This window comes from Myiozetetes cayanensis, unplaced genomic scaffold (assembly GCF_022539395.1).
Source record: "Myiozetetes cayanensis isolate MyiCay16 unplaced genomic scaffold, myiCay2020 scf17, whole genome shotgun sequence".
NCBI classification, from domain to species: Eukaryota; Metazoa; Chordata; class Aves; order Passeriformes; family Tyrannidae; genus Myiozetetes; species Myiozetetes cayanensis.
In genome coordinates, this window is record NW_026087378.1 from 9,513,917 (window position 1) to 9,529,107 (window position 15,191).

The window sequence follows — 15,191 nt, forward strand, 5'->3', positions numbered from 1 at the left end:
ACACAAAAATCCCCCCAAAAATACTGACCACGTTTGGATCTAACCTAGTTTGGGAATCTCTGGGATGCAGAGGAAGCTGAACTGGCTACCCAGTTCTGGCTGTGTAAAAGCACCCTGGCTTCTTTTTAAACTTATTTATGTACAGATCAAACAAACAGACTTCCGAGTGCTTTCATTTAACTTTGATGCCAAACTTTGATGTTTTCACCATTTACAGTAATCATTTTTATGTGCATTTAATATTATTTTTTTTTAGTCCAAAACACTACACATAAAAAGACCAACTTCATTTAAAATATGCAGCATTTCTGCTATTTGAAAACTCTGCATTTTTAATTTGTTTCTTATCAGCAGAGTACTTCTGGGGCAAAGAGAACATCAAGTTTTTAATGCCTTTCAGTTGATTTAAATTAATATTTTATGTTTCTATTCAAAAGAGCTGGCTAATAGAAGGGTTCTGACATTTTTTCACACTCTTTTTCTGGCATGTGTTATATGCAAAGTAATGGTTATTTCTCAAATGTTTGGTGCTTTATTCCATGATAAGTACCCAAAAGATGACATTTCCACACAGTTTAATGCAATGCACTTGGATCACTGCTCAAATGCCTTGTGCCCAGGCTGGGAAGGACAGGGACCTCAGCCTCTCAAGATTAAGATTTACATCATAATAGATCAACCCTTTGCTTTAGAGGCAAACATCTACCCCCTACCTTTGTGTGCTTTAAAGCCCCACTCCCCCAAAACAACCACATGGGGAAGTATTTCTCTCCCTGGTTCTGCCTCTGCCAAGCTCTTTCCTAAGAACATAGAAAGCCACAGATAAAGTGAAGCTTTTAATCAAAAGGGGCCTGAATGATTTCTATTGCATTTAATAACCACTTCATCACTGTCTCTAGATGAAAGTGCTGGACTGGATTCCATAGCTGACAGCAGTGGTGAGGGAGAGGACAGTCCTCAATTAGGAAGCTGCACCCCTCTCCTTTGAAAACTGATAGAGGAGGACAGTATCTGAAGTTACCTTTTCACTGCTGAACACTCCACCTACCTCTAACCCAGGTAGCTCAGGGGCTGGCAGCAATGTAGTACAGCAGGATGGAGCTCAGTTTGTATTGTATCGCAGTATTTATCAGAATTAAGGTCAGGATGATGCCATGGTCTTAATGCCCAAAAATCATTCAATATTCTGCTAAGAAGACAGTCCTAGACGACTGCTAAGGAAGCTGGGAATCATTTCCAGTAGGCATCTGCTGTACAGAAACAGAGTTTAGTTAGGACAACTCAGACTTCACCTGACAGGATTCACTAAACAGAGATAAACCCTGGGCTTCCAAAGGCAAACACAGCTTTTTAAGTTGGGAATCCTGCTTTGCTGGTCCCGTTTAGAGCACAGCTAACCTTCAGCTCACTGAATCGAGATTGTACCTGCAAGCAGGAAAAATTACCCTGCTGTTCTTGACATCCCCACATATTGTACCAAACGTTTTCTTCCTTTGTGTTGGTGGATATCTGCTCTTACAGCCCTCAGCTTCCCCATGGGCCGGACTACTCTGAGAATTTAATGAGCACACAAACTATTATGTTCCTCAGTTGAAAGCACTGGAGTCAACCAGGATCAGCTGTGCCAATGAGGCAGCTGAAGGTCACCACCCACATTGCAGAGCCCTCACTGAGCATCTCATGAGGAGGATTTTAGGCACTTCTGGAAGCACAAACCCTTCTACCACTTTGGTTAACAGGAAGCAGTTGAACTGCAGAGGAATCACTGGGGATGCAGGCTCTCACAACTATCCCTGCTACAGCTACCACAGCCACCACACAGGATCCACAAATAACACCTGGAAAACAAGGGAACTTGGGAGAGGACCATAATTACACAGTCAAATCCCACACAGCACAGGCTACTGCAGAGTTAGGCAGCAGTTTTGCAGAAAGAACCCATTATTGCCATTATCCAAGAGGACAGAGTACAGGGGAGAAAGTTTTCCTCTCTAGGGCAGATGAAGGAGGAGGAGAGCAGTGAGAAGCAATCATTAGTAAAATAATTGGCTGCCTGCTTTGCACAGTTGCCACAAAATGTTTACGCTGTCAGTGCCATGAGTGTGTTGACTTGCCAAAGCCACAGCTGTGCCAAGGATCTGTCAGCTGCAGGGGCTGCTGTTGCATTTCACCTTGTCGTTATATGATGAACCCCTGGGTCATCATCCCTATCCCCCTGTTTTCCAGGAGCCATATCAGAAAGATTTATTATTAACCTCCCTCTGAAACCTAGAATTCTGGCCCCCACGATTACTATCAGGACCAAACATAACATCTGAAACCTGCTTCTGAAAAATGAAGGTAGGATGCTGACTGATAAAGGACCTGTATTAAATGTTTATCTTTTTTAAGCGCGTAACAAGTTTGAAGCTTCTGTATAGATCCATTGTTTTTCTCTGCTGTAGATAGAAAGAAATGTTAACATCCTAGATTCAGGCACAATAATACTGAGTTTACTCCAGGACTGTGCTGGAGTGGAGTAGAAACACCATTTCATGGAAGTATTTTTGTTTGCTCCTTCCCCCCTCATTTTCCAACTAACTTTACCAAAACACACCCTGAAGAAGGAAGGAAGGAAGGATGCTTTTGTTTTGTATCAAAGAAGGCGGACATAAAAGAAGAACTCCTAAGAGATCCAGAAGTGATTAACTGAGCACAGGCAGTCATTGCAAAAATTCCATCAAGAAGTCTCACTTATCACTGAGAAATCATATTAAAGAAAGGTATGGTCTAGGAAAGGAAGACATGAACTATACAGTAACTTATTCATGGGCTACATGTGTAAAGAAAGCTTCTAAGAGCACAATCCTGAAGGCAGCTGCAGATCCCTGCAAGTCACTGCTGCTCTCTGTTCTGGGGGTGGTGAGCACACTCAGCACACTGCAGGATTTGCCTCTAATGGCTATCTGAGCCCAAAGCCAAACTGTTAAATTAATAAAATCCCTGCATGCTAGATCAGGACATGAGAAGATTGCCTGCGTTGCTGAGAGATTATCAAGTGAATAAATCTAGCATGTGATAGATAAAACAAATACCCATTAAAAATACAAATCTCTCAACACTGGGAAGAGAAATGCATTCCCAGCACAGACTCTGAAAGCCTTCAAAAAGACAGGCATATCCAGTGTCAGAACAGATGGAGAAGATGAACAATAATTGCTTTCCAAGCATCCATCCCCACAAAAAGCAGTGAGCAGAGGCCCCCTAAAGAGACAGATAATAAGAGCAAAAGAAAAATGAAGAGTATCTTCAAACACCTCAGACTTGATGGGAACAGCCAGGAATCTCTGCTTGGAAGTGTGACATACCAGAGACAAACTCAGACATTTCTGGCTACTTAGCCAATAGTTCAGTTGGCATTGCCTTGGTCTCAGAAATTTTCACTGACTTTTGTAGGTAAGAGAGAGTAACTGCACCAGACTTTTGACCCTTATTCTTGGCTCCAGTCAGCCCAAGGTAAATCCTAGTTTGAAGTCCCCTTGCTGACTTTGGAATCCACCTTCCCCTCCTAAGGGCACCTCAGTTCTGGTTGTTTCAAGCTCAGATTCCTCTAGATATGCCTTGGTCAAGAAGAAGATGCCACTTGTCTTCCCTCATTCACCTGCTTGCAACCCCATTTCTACATTTACCCAGGGCCCTGGGCACACTAGAGGTGAAACTCCTAACCAGTGTTATTGAAGAGGTTGCTACCAACAGCGATGCTGGGCAGCTTCCCCATTCACATGGACAGGGCAGACAAAACCCAGCTGGAACATATGCATGGATATCCTATCCCCTGCTAGAAGCTCTTTGTCTCTCAAGTCATCCCCAGTGACCGAGCCTTTCCAGCTCAAGGTTCAGTATCTCCAGCTTGTCTTTACTCCCAAACCATGTTACAGGCTCCAGCTTGGGCACCTCTGTCACAGCACAGACTGGTGCTTCAGCCTGTGCTCCGAGCTGACAGGACACAAACCCTCCAGGCAGCCTTCAGCCTCAGTACTAACCCCAGGAAAATCCCAACTCCAGCTGGGAAGAGCCTGTCTCCCAACTCAGCACTGCCCTTCCCCACTTGTACAGGCAGGTTCTGCTTTAGCCTCACTGAACTGGTGACACATTTCAGGCTTGAAAGAAATAGAAAAGGACTTACTAAGCCTGTGATGAGAATCAAACTAATGAATAGCTGAAAGCTAAAGCTATGCAAGTTATGATAAATTATGCAAGTTATGACAAAAGGCATTTAGTTGCTGGAAGAACTTCCACAAGGCAGATGTCCCACCTCCATTCTGCAACACAGTGGGGTTCAGCTGCACCCACTTTCTGGTGAAAACTTCCGTCTTTTCCAATTTTCAGCACTTTTAAGAGTTTTCCAGTACAGCAAGGTGAATGATTCAGGAAATTCAAACTCCAGAAGAGAGGGTAGGAGCACGAGGCTCATTATTAGTTATTTAATCAGCCATTTGTGGGGGGTTCTGGGCTTGTGCCAGCTCTACCTTCAGAGTTTTTGGACACACACTGTGTGAGGGGAAGGACTCCTGTGCACTCTCTCAAGCTGTTCCATTACACCTGATTTATAGCATGACACTACTTGTTCTAGCCCATAACCTTGAGCTTGTAAACTACACAGGGGAAAATTTACTAACCACTGAGTTCATCTTAATGCACTTTTGGGAGTCTTAAGTGGGGAAAAAAGAAGGCAAAGAATCGGGGGCATCCAGAGGAGCTGGTTTTGAACAGCAATCCTTTCCTGGCCCAATCCAGTGCATCTCACAGTCCACTCTGTTTTCATTTAAATAAAGTTTTAATTTACATGGCCAGCACAGAGTAAGGACCTGTGTTTGTCTTGCTTTGAAGGTGATAATCAATAGGAGAGTTGTAGACACATTTCACTTACCAGCTGCACACATGGCTGGAGTTTACCTCAACAACAGCACATACAAATGCCTTTCCTCCACTCTTTGCTGGCATCAGAGTTTGATTAATAACAGAAGCCAGAAAACTGTTTTGTAACTTTTCTATTAGGAAAGAAAATTGTCACCCACACAGCAGAACAATTTCCAAGCAGTAAAGGAGTCCCCATCAGTGTAAACAGAAGAGCACTGACAGCAGGAATACAGGTGTTACAGGTCCTTGGTACAATTCTGATGAGCAACTACACAGACCTGAGACTTGCATGAACATCAGAGCCAACAACACGCTCTCATCAGAGGCTGCAAATTGCATCCTTGGCTCCACCAGAAGCGTGGCCAGATGACCAAAGGAAGTTATCTCCCTTTCATCAGGGCTGGTGAAGCTGTACCTGGAACACCAAGCCTGGTTTTAGGTTCTGCACTGCAACAGAGATGGGGAAACTGGAGATGGGACAGCACAAGGGCTGGAGAACAGGATTTATGAGGAAAGGCTGAAGCTGGGCTTGTTCATCCTGCCCAGGAGGTGGGTCAGCAGGCTGATCTGACAGCAACAAGGAGTTACAATGTGATGGGGTCAACCACTTCTCAGTAGCACCAGGGAACAGAAGAAAGGACAAGGACAACAGAGTTTGGGAAGCTCAGGCTGGATTTGGCAAGAAGTTTTCATAAGGAGACAAGTGTAGCACTAGTACAGGCCAGAGGTGGCTGGGCCTCCCATAGTGTTAGAGACACAGGTGACCTGATGCAGTGTTGACAAAGGTCCCAACTAGAAGCTAATTTAAAATAAAGATGTCATATGAACACAAATAGGGTTTCAGCCTCCACTTCATTATTATTGGAAGCAAAGAAAAAGGGAGTCTACCCAGGTTCATCTTTGACAAGTTCATTTTACCACACAAAACTTGATGGCTGCACTACTGAGTGATGCACAGAAGCAGCACCCACAGATGCAGCAGTTATTCAGATGCTCTGCCCCACCTTTTGTCTTCATTTTCAAAAATGCTCAAGTGTATTACAGACCTTCAGATTAATTTCCTCAGCTAATACCCTGAAGTGAATGTCTGATTTGCCCAAGGTAAAGTTGCTCTCTCCTTGGTTTGTTCCCTTCAATGGCAGCCTGCCCTCCATACCAGCATACAACTTCCTTGAAACACGAAGAGAGTGCTGATGTTATAGAGCAAACACAAAATGAGCTCTGCATTTGCTGACTATTCCCAGAAGGTATCTTGCTCCTTACTTCAGTCTAAGTATTCAAAAGTCAGTTCCTGAAACTTTCCCTTCCTTTCAAGTAATTCTCCCTAGGTAAAGCTCCAGCAAACAGCAGCCTGTGTGATTATTTCTCCCATTACAGTCTCTTATTTTGTTTAATTTTTAATTATATTAAATTACACAGCTGAAGTGCAACTGGATATATGGCATTGGATAAGATGTCATTCAGTGAAAAGGCTTGTTCTTTGAAGAGCCTGAACTAGAGGCTTTTCCAGCAGGACTGTAGCTCATATGCTGAGGAATGTCACACTGCTCCTATGGTCCACTGAGGACATTAGGGGTAACCTTATTACTATTCAAAGGAGAATTCTGTTTGTAAATGACTTCCTGGCATCCCAGCAGTGGATTTTCGTAGGGACTGGCAGAAAGCAGCGATTCCTATTGTTCCTTCACTCCAGTGACTGATTTCCCCAGCAGAAGCAGCAGTACTGTGACACAGTTTGTGCATCAGGTAATCACACAATTTGCACTGCGTGACCTTGGTGGAGTCAGGTTCATAGCAGGTACAGCAGCACAGCTGGAGCACTGGGCAGAACACACCTCTCAGTGCCCAGGCACCACCCCAGCCCTAACACCTCACCACAGCAATGCCCAGGACAGACCTGACCAGAACCAGAGTTACCCAGCTGTCCAGTCATTGTCTAGCACACTCTCATTTATCTTCCATGTTTTAAAAGAGGCTGATGAAATTTATAACCATATTCATGAGCCTTTCCTTACTCTGTCTTTGATGAACTACCCCCTCAATAAGTGCCCAGGAGTTTTAAAAAGGAAAAAACCAACCAAACAAACCACACACATCCAAAACCACATCGGGCTGCCTGACAAAAGCACTTCTACTTTCTCACTGGATACTTTAAAATGTTTATGAACAAGCCCAACAGCAGGTTTGGAAGTTTTTCTCAATTAAATCTCACATTGCTGAGCACAGCTCACAGCTCTGCTCTCCTCAGATTTCCCTGAAGCCTCACTGCACCTTCACACGTACTTGCTCCTTCTCCAGTTTCTGTAAGATCAGCACAAACACAAGTGGTGAGTTTACAGTGCCCCCAGATGTTACTCATGAAATCAGCATCAAGTGGAGGCTTTGGTGTTTCTCCTTCCCTTCTCATTTAAGAACACTCTTTTATCAGAGGTCACAGCAATAAATGATGTCCTGCTAAAGCCTTGTTGCAGTTCCCATGGAATTTCGTGTCTGAATCCATATCAGATACCAAACTAAAGTGCAGATGTGCTAATTACCAAGAAAATACAGTAGAATCAAACCCCTCAAATTTTAAGTATATGCAGAACTTGCCAGTAAAAAGCTTTATCCCTACATCTCAGGCAGGTTCCCACACCAGTGTTTTGATGCAACTATCACAGAAACCACTTCACTCTTACCATCCTACCAGGGAAAGGCAGGGACCAAGCCAGTTCAAGCCCCTCACCTCACCCAACTTCCCTGTTACACCTGTAGAGCTTCCTTAGCCAATACCATGAAGATCCAGTCTGGGTTACACACCTTTAAGACGGCAGAAAAGGAATAAGAACACTAAAAGCATGTCAAAAAGGAGTTTTCCCATTTACTATCTTGAGGAAGAAAACAAGAATAACAAGCAAAAACCATACCTTTTGAGTGAAAATTTTTAAAGCCCGGGTCTGCTTGTTTAAAGGAGTTTCAGGGCCATCTGCTGCATCATAAAGAAGCTGGAAAAGACATCAGTCACATTCTCACTTCTTTCCCTTTCTGCAGATTCATAACCAGAGTAATGATACCTCTAAGGATACAGCCTTCTCTGGAGGTTCAAAAAGGATCCAAAGCAAAATCTACAGCATGCAGGAGAAATAGGTACTGGAATAAACACCTAGAAGCCAGGGTTTAGAGATTTATATGTATCTAAGTGTAATGTGTGTGAGTGCTTAATTAACTTGAATTATTTTGCAATTCTTTAGTCTTCTCCCAGATCACTGATCCCCAAAGAGATTAAATGACTTCACTTTGCTGCAACTTGTAAGAGATTCAGTATGACAGAAGAGTTTAAGGGCAGCTGGCAGAGCCCAGCACAGCTGTTTATCACAGTACAACAGAAACAGTTCTTCAAACACACATCAGGGACTACAGAGATAGAGAGTTTTATCAGAACACACCTTTCAGACAAGTTACTAAATCGTGGCTTTAACAGCAAGTAATGTGTCTGAAAGTGCAGTGCAGAAATCCAGACTGCAAATAGGCACCCATGAACAGGACTGAGCTCTGCAAGGACTTCTTGTGTAACTTCACCAACCCCTAATACTCTTTAACATCATGAGAACCTTCCTTAGGTAGCCAGAAACACTTGCATGCCACCTTCATTAGGATAATAATATGTTTCCTTACAGGAACTGCCCTTTGCCATCATTCAAGTGCTGATCAAAGTAAACCCATGTAAGAAAGGCTACCACGGGATGGTGTGGTAAAAAGACCCAGATGAGGTAAGCAATCTATCTCCCCTACTGATGTTCCCAGAATGGAAAAGTCTAAATATCAGACATTTGAATGAACAAGCAATTGCTCATCCTCTTTTTTTGCTGATGTTCATGAACTTTGGCCATCTAGAGTTAAAAATTTGACTGAGTGAAATGAGATTCCCCCTACTGACCTCAGTCTTTTCCTCTTTGAAGAAGTAATAATAAAAATGGGATTGTTTTCAAATGGGATCCCATTTCAAAGCCTGATTTGTGTATGCAACAAGCCATTTCATATTACTTTTCTCGACATTACAAAGGCAATTTGTTTCCAGACAGTGCAGAATAATTAGTTCACTCTTCAACAAAACAAGGTTTTCTCTATATTGTGCCTGTTACCCACCCTGAGTTTCCACGGGAAGCAGCCTGAACTCCACACACATATCAGACTATTAATGCCATGGGCAGAATTGAAAAGAGAGTTTCAACACTCTAAAGTTTCTGCTGCCGCTTCCTCTCTGACAAACTAAACACTGCCACCTGCCGACACCCAAAACCTGAACTTGAAAGGATTGTTTTTTTATTCCCCACTCCAGACACATTGCCCAAGAGGCACAATACCACCTGTAAGGAAAGTATAACATCCCAGATAAACCATAAATCGATGTCTGAATTTCTCAAGTATTATTGTTGCTTTTTTTTGTTCCAATGCTGTAGCTACTTTAATTTTAGCTTCTAAATTTCAGTAGTTTTAGTCCAAGTCTGATCTTGCAATTTGACTGACAAGCACATATTTTTACAATCCAAGCCCCCACCACACATAACAGACACCCATGTGAACTTCTGTTTGTTACGAGCTTTATAACAGAACTGTATGTTCAAGATTTGATAGTCCAGGGTTGATTGAATGCTGTGGTCCAAATAACATCTGCTCCTCCAAGATTTTTCCATACCTATGGCTTGACAAACAAGAAAAAACCCCTGTGATCGTTCTCACATCACTCAGCCCCAGCAGCACCAAAGATATAACTAAAGCATTATTTTAATTATTCTTTTATACAATTACACTGTCCACCAAGAGACACCTATACAGTCACAACAGTTCAGTCACAGCGTGTGAACAAGGGTTCTGTTTCGCAGCTCCTGCACATATTCTTTTGCCTGGTCAAAGCCAGTCCTTGGTGGCTCTGGAGGGGGAGGAGGACCTTCCATCAGCTTCACAAAGTAGTGGCACCTGTTGATTTTCATGAAGGCAAACATGCCCTTGGCGTGGTAACGGATGTGCTTCGTGTAGCGGCCTCTGCCCGTCAGGGACTCGGCTGGAGGAAACAGGAGGGGAGAGAGAGATTGTTCAGTGGAGAATGAGCTGTCACAGGAACACCTGTCCTGCCTGTGTGTGTTTTGTGGCTGCTCCTGGAAAGTTAATTCCACTCAGGATTCTCTCCCCCATCTTTCTTCTGGTACATTCAGCAGATCAGTGCTACGGAGGGGGACCCATGAGCTGAATTAACACTCATCAGGAGCACAAAAAAGGTGAATTTAGGAAGCGTGCACACAAGATAAACATGCAAGAAAGGACAAATCCAAAGGAAGCTAGACTGAACACTTACAGATTATACAGCTCTTCTGAAGGTGATATTAATATCACTGCTTTTCAGTAGTTTGCCTCATGAATTCCTGTAGAAGTCTTACAGACTTCATTTTCTCCCTTTACTGCATATATCATGGGTATTTTCATTATCTACACACCCAGTCCTGCACTAGCAGCTGAACCTTCTTATGGCAGAGGCCTGGAATGCTCCAAAGAATTCTAATTCTGCTCTGCAGTCCAGGTGACTTTAAGCTTATAAGATCTGTTCAGTAAAATTTATGCCACATTAGACAAAATGGGAAGTATTTTCTTTGGGCCTAAAAACACCTACAAGTAAATATTTCTCTAACATTTTTCTGGGCTAAAAGGTGCTGTAGTTATTCCAAGCTTATCCTGTAAACATCTAAAGAAAAATCTTTTAATTGAGAAGTTTTCTGTCAATACTCATTTATATTTATACAGTTTGTGACAGAAGTTTAATTCTGACCCTGCAAATCTGGCTGTACCAGCCACAGACAAAGCCTCCAGCATCTCTGTTCACTGGCAACATGAAAAAGTAGTAACAGTTTTGTTTTCACATTCATGTCAAGCATCTTCCTCTTCAGGACCTTCTGTTCACATAGGGAGCAGAAATTCCACTCTCAGATGAATGCATCTTAAAAATGATGCATCTGTCAGATGCCAGAACACCACCAGTCAGGCACCAACTCCAATAAAGTTTTTGAGCTGAAGGCTCAAAACCCACCACTAACTTCAGCTGTGCTGCAAGCACGTGCCTTTCATGTTCTGGCAAAGATAAGTTCAGCAGAAACTCTCCTCTATTCATTTCTGCTGATTTGAAGCCAGAAAAACTTATTAAGGATAAAACTTTTTCACAGGGCAGCATAGGGTAGGATGACAATTTTCCTGCACTAAATTAAAAAAAATGTACCTATATGTAAATTGGATTTGAATTCCACGTTGTGCTTTCTTACGGCCAAGTCCTGCGCTTCCAACAGAACCTGTAACAAAAGGAAAAGAAATGGAAATACCTGAGGAGGAATTCAAGCAATGCTGTTTCTTATCTCTAGATAACATGGAAGAAATTGGAAGTTTAAGTCAGTTATAGAAAAAGTATTTTATGGAGATAAAAGTTGTTAAAAGACAAGCATCTTTTACATAAGGACGTTCCTTGCATGCAGACTGAAAAAGCCTCAGGAGAATTTTATTATATTTTGGGGGAGGAAAGGAAGTGGAAAAGGCCTTTCCTTGATAACATCCTTCATCTCTTACAGTTTTAAGAACCAAAGCACACAGATGTAACAGCCATTAGAGACCAGGATTCTGCATCATTTACCATGAACTTAACACCAAGCACCGTTACAGGGGTACCCACATGTAATTTATCATCATGACAAATTAAAACAGCCAGCACAAGTGACCCAAACATATTTAAAAGTCACAACATGGCACGACTGCAACAAAAATATGTTGTTTGAAGGTGTTCCCAACAGCCTTACTCGAAACATAAGACCCCACAGAAACATCTCCAAACTTCTGGTGACAGGTATTGATCTTAAAAGTTTTCTTGAAACTAGAAGTGTTAAAGAATACTACTACATACCTCTTTGATCACCTTTGCTCCCTTTTTGTCACTAAATTCCAGCTGAGCAAGAGCCTGATCAATGGACATTCCTTTTATCTGCAATCAGAGCGTTAAAATTAACTCCTGTAATTATAACTATTTCCTTTCTTTTATTCAGAAGACATTACTTGCCTTACATTGCCATTATGAAAACCAAAAATACTTTACTTTCCTTGATTATCACTTCAGTATCTTACACACAGAAATTCTGAGCTAAATATTGAATAAATCTTGATAAAACATTCAATTATTTTTCCTTAAAGAAAAAAACCCAATCCATTACTATCTTTCAAAATTCCCATTGCCATCTACTGCTAGGCAGAAATCAACGTGGAAATTCTTCCACAGTGCAAAATCTCTGCATGATCCTGGGTACACCTGAGAGAGCACACTGGGATAAAGCAGCTAAACCAAACCACAAACAGCTGCTCCCTGTGCAGATCCAGGCTCATCCCAAGGACTCAAGTGTTGAAGAGGCTGATTAGACTGTGGCTAAATGAGGCTGTTAAAGCAAATACAGCAATCAGATCTTCCATTCTAACAAACACAGTACAAATGTTCTTTGCTTACCAGTTTTGCCAGATACCACATCTTATCTCTGCTGTATTTTATGTCCCTCCTACAGTGATATATCACCTGGATGCAAAAAAAAAAGAAGTTAAGAGGATCAGTAATTTTGCTGTGAAAATAAGAATGGACCATCCATGTCTGCTCCACAATTTTCTTGCTAGGAATAAAATAAGTATGGCTCTCCCTACTATACCATGAGCACACTGGACCAGGCATTTGAGATTTGAAACTTTGATATTTTGTTTAATGCAATTCTATGACAATTAGTTCATTAACAGGAGTCCCTGAAAAGGATAATCAGAAGATTTTTCACCATCTTCTTCCCTCATCCTCCCCACCTTTAGAAGCAAAGACTGATATGCCCATTCAGTCTTAAAAATATTATTCTGCTGTTGAGTCAACTTACTGGGAGAACTAAACAATATTACCAGAATGAACTTAATTAGCACTGCAGAAGTGAAGAGGGTTTCAAGTTTGATTGGCATGATGAGCTGCCTCCTTTATAAACAGGTAAAAAACAGATTTAATAAGCTAGTCAGTTGACAGCTGCACCTTCACCCACATTGCATCAGTCAGCACAGGACACACCAGGGGATTTCTGCATCCTAGGGCTTAAATGGTCACAGGGGCAATCAGTAAATGCTCATGGCCCACAAAAGTACATGCCCCAAAAAATCTCTTTTCTTTTGAGATGCAAACACTTTGCTTTGCTGAGCAGTGTGTCCAACAGAGGCCACAACACATCAATTCCCAATGGAGAAAAATTACAAAAATGGAATTCAAAAACATCAGTTCTTGACAAGTGAGTAAACACTGAAGAGTTAAGCTAAAATCCTCCCAAGTTGAGCATCCTTACAGCTGGTCTGCGGGGTTCTCCAGGCAGCTGTGGAGGGTAAACAACCCTGTTCTTCTTCTCCCACTTCCCAGTCTTCTGCAGAGATGTGCTTGTATGGATGCAGGACACAGGGAAAAGGCTCCAGGATGGCAGCCACCTGCAAGACAAGACCACAGCCTCAGCTGCTGAACACAACAGGTCTTTTTTCCCTACCCAGTTTAGCTGGAAAATTGTGGACTTTTCTGTGCTGATAACAAGAACTGACACATCTTCCTACTCACAAAATCTAACCCCTAAAGTTTATTATAGTTTATGTTGGAAGGGCTTTTTAATTCAACAAGAAACCCCAGGCTTCCTAAAGCAAACCATGAACCATCAGTGGCACTGATACAGCACAGGACTCCACATTTAGTGTCCCTGAATCACCCCACAAAGGCACAGTCACCTGTTTATCTCTTTTCCAAGACTCACCAATACTTATTTAACCTTTATCAACAACCTTTTTAGCCATCAAAATTTCCAGCTTTTCAAGGGGCTGAGTACCTCAAAGCACTAGAACTTTATAAACAACGTGAAATCTGAAAGGAAAGGTGTTCTGAACTACTTCCAGAATGCAATCGAGTCAATATAAGACAAGCTGACAGCGAAAAAAAATCAGTCTTCAGTCAGTCTGCTCACCTCAGAGTCTGAAAAACCAAGCTGCATTTTGCCCCCTGCTGCCTAAACAAAGCAGCGCTGGGCAGCCACTCCCAACTACAAGAAACAGATGAGTTCAAGACCAAACGTTGTGAGTTTTACTGAGCCTTGAACGGCTTCACGTGGGTGGCCAAACTGTGCAAAGCATCTTAAAAATGGCTGGCAAGTAAAACGTGCTGATTAATTTCAAGAGGACATGGTACACCTCTAAGTTTTGGTTTATTTGATTAATACAAGGCAACAATTCATCATCATCAGACAGAATATCGCAGATTATAACAGGAAAATCTTTGACAAGCACATGAATATCATTCTGCTGTTTAACAAGTTGAGCAGGAATGAACTAAGCATTCCCTTCCTGGCCTCAGAGAGCACGTCAATATATCTGATAATTTAAGGAACTTCACATTCTCTCTATCTTAAGGCAATCCAGACTCACGTGAAGAGCAAAACTCTATCCTAACTTCAGGAAAAGGAAGAGGACACAAACACATTGCAGGCAAGAGAAAACCGTGACAAACAACAAGCAAAGCACGTTATATGGGGTAAGGGAGGGGAATATCTGCCCGTGTCCCACGGCCCGGGGAGGGCAGGGGGGCCAGCAGAGCCACACTCACCTCTCGGGCAGCGCCCACCCGAGCAGACCCCGCGCCCAGGAACCACCTGAGAGGAGGAGCAGAGAGCGAGGAATAAACACAAGCGTGGAACCACAGAACGGCCTGGTTGGGAGAGACCTTGAAGATCATCTTATTTCAACCAGAGATACCTCCCACTATGCTAGGTCGGTCCAAGTCCCACTCAACTTGGTCTTGGACATTTCCAGGGATGGAGCAGCCACAGCTTCTCTGGGCAATCTGTGCCAGGGCCTCACCCCCTCACAGGGAAGGGTTTTTTTCTAATATCCTATCTAAACCTACTCTCCGTCAGTGTGAAGCCATTCACCCTCGTCCTGTCACTGTAAACAATCACTCCCCGTCTCCCCTGCCCGCTCCTTCAGGCACCACAGCAAGGCCACAACCAGACCGCCCCAAAGCTTCTCCTCTCCAGGCTGAACAACCCCAACTCCCTCAACCTTTCCTCACGGGAGACGCCCCGCCCCTCTGACCACCTCGGTGCCCTCCTCTGAGGGGCGAGATCCCCCGGCATCGCCGCGTCCCTCCCTCCCTGCATCGCCTCACCCGCGCCCAGCGCCCCGCGCGCCGCCATCTTCCCGGCCGCGCTTTGCGGCAGGGCGGGGGCACACAGGGAGGCGCG

General features: G+C 43.1%; 1 protein-coding gene across 1 annotated transcript; it reads right to left on the reverse strand.

The window, feature by feature from the left end:
- Positions 1-9,282: 9,282 nt before the first annotated feature.
- Positions 9,283-15,185, reverse strand: MRPL22 (mitochondrial ribosomal protein L22). The gene is made up of 7 exons (XM_050312151.1): positions 15,116-15,185; positions 14,555-14,600; positions 13,263-13,398; positions 12,407-12,472; positions 11,816-11,893; positions 11,144-11,213; positions 9,283-9,940 (listed from the first exon to the last, which is right to left on the reverse strand). The coding sequence occupies exons 1-7, from the start codon at positions 15,141-15,143 to the stop codon at positions 9,729-9,731; spliced, it is 636 nt and encodes a 211-aa protein (XP_050168108.1). The 5' UTR covers positions 15,144-15,185; the 3' UTR covers positions 9,283-9,728.
- Between the last annotated feature and the right edge of the window lie 6 nt (positions 15,186-15,191).

What these genes read in the sequence shown, in the direction of transcription:
- MRPL22 (XM_050312151.1), bottom strand. Translation starts at nt 15,143, where the DNA reads ATGGCGGCGCGCGGGGCGCTGGGCGCGG. An exon ending in GGGTGGGCGCTGCCCGAGAG is followed by an intron (nt 13,399 to 14,554) that starts GTGAGTGTGGCT and finishes CTTGTCTTGCAG; the next exon opens with GTGGCTGCCATCCTGGAGCC. An exon ending in GAGAACCCCGCAGACCAGCT is followed by an intron (nt 12,473 to 13,262) that starts GTAAGGATGCTC and finishes TTTTGCATCCAG; the next exon opens with GTGATATATCACTGTAGGAG.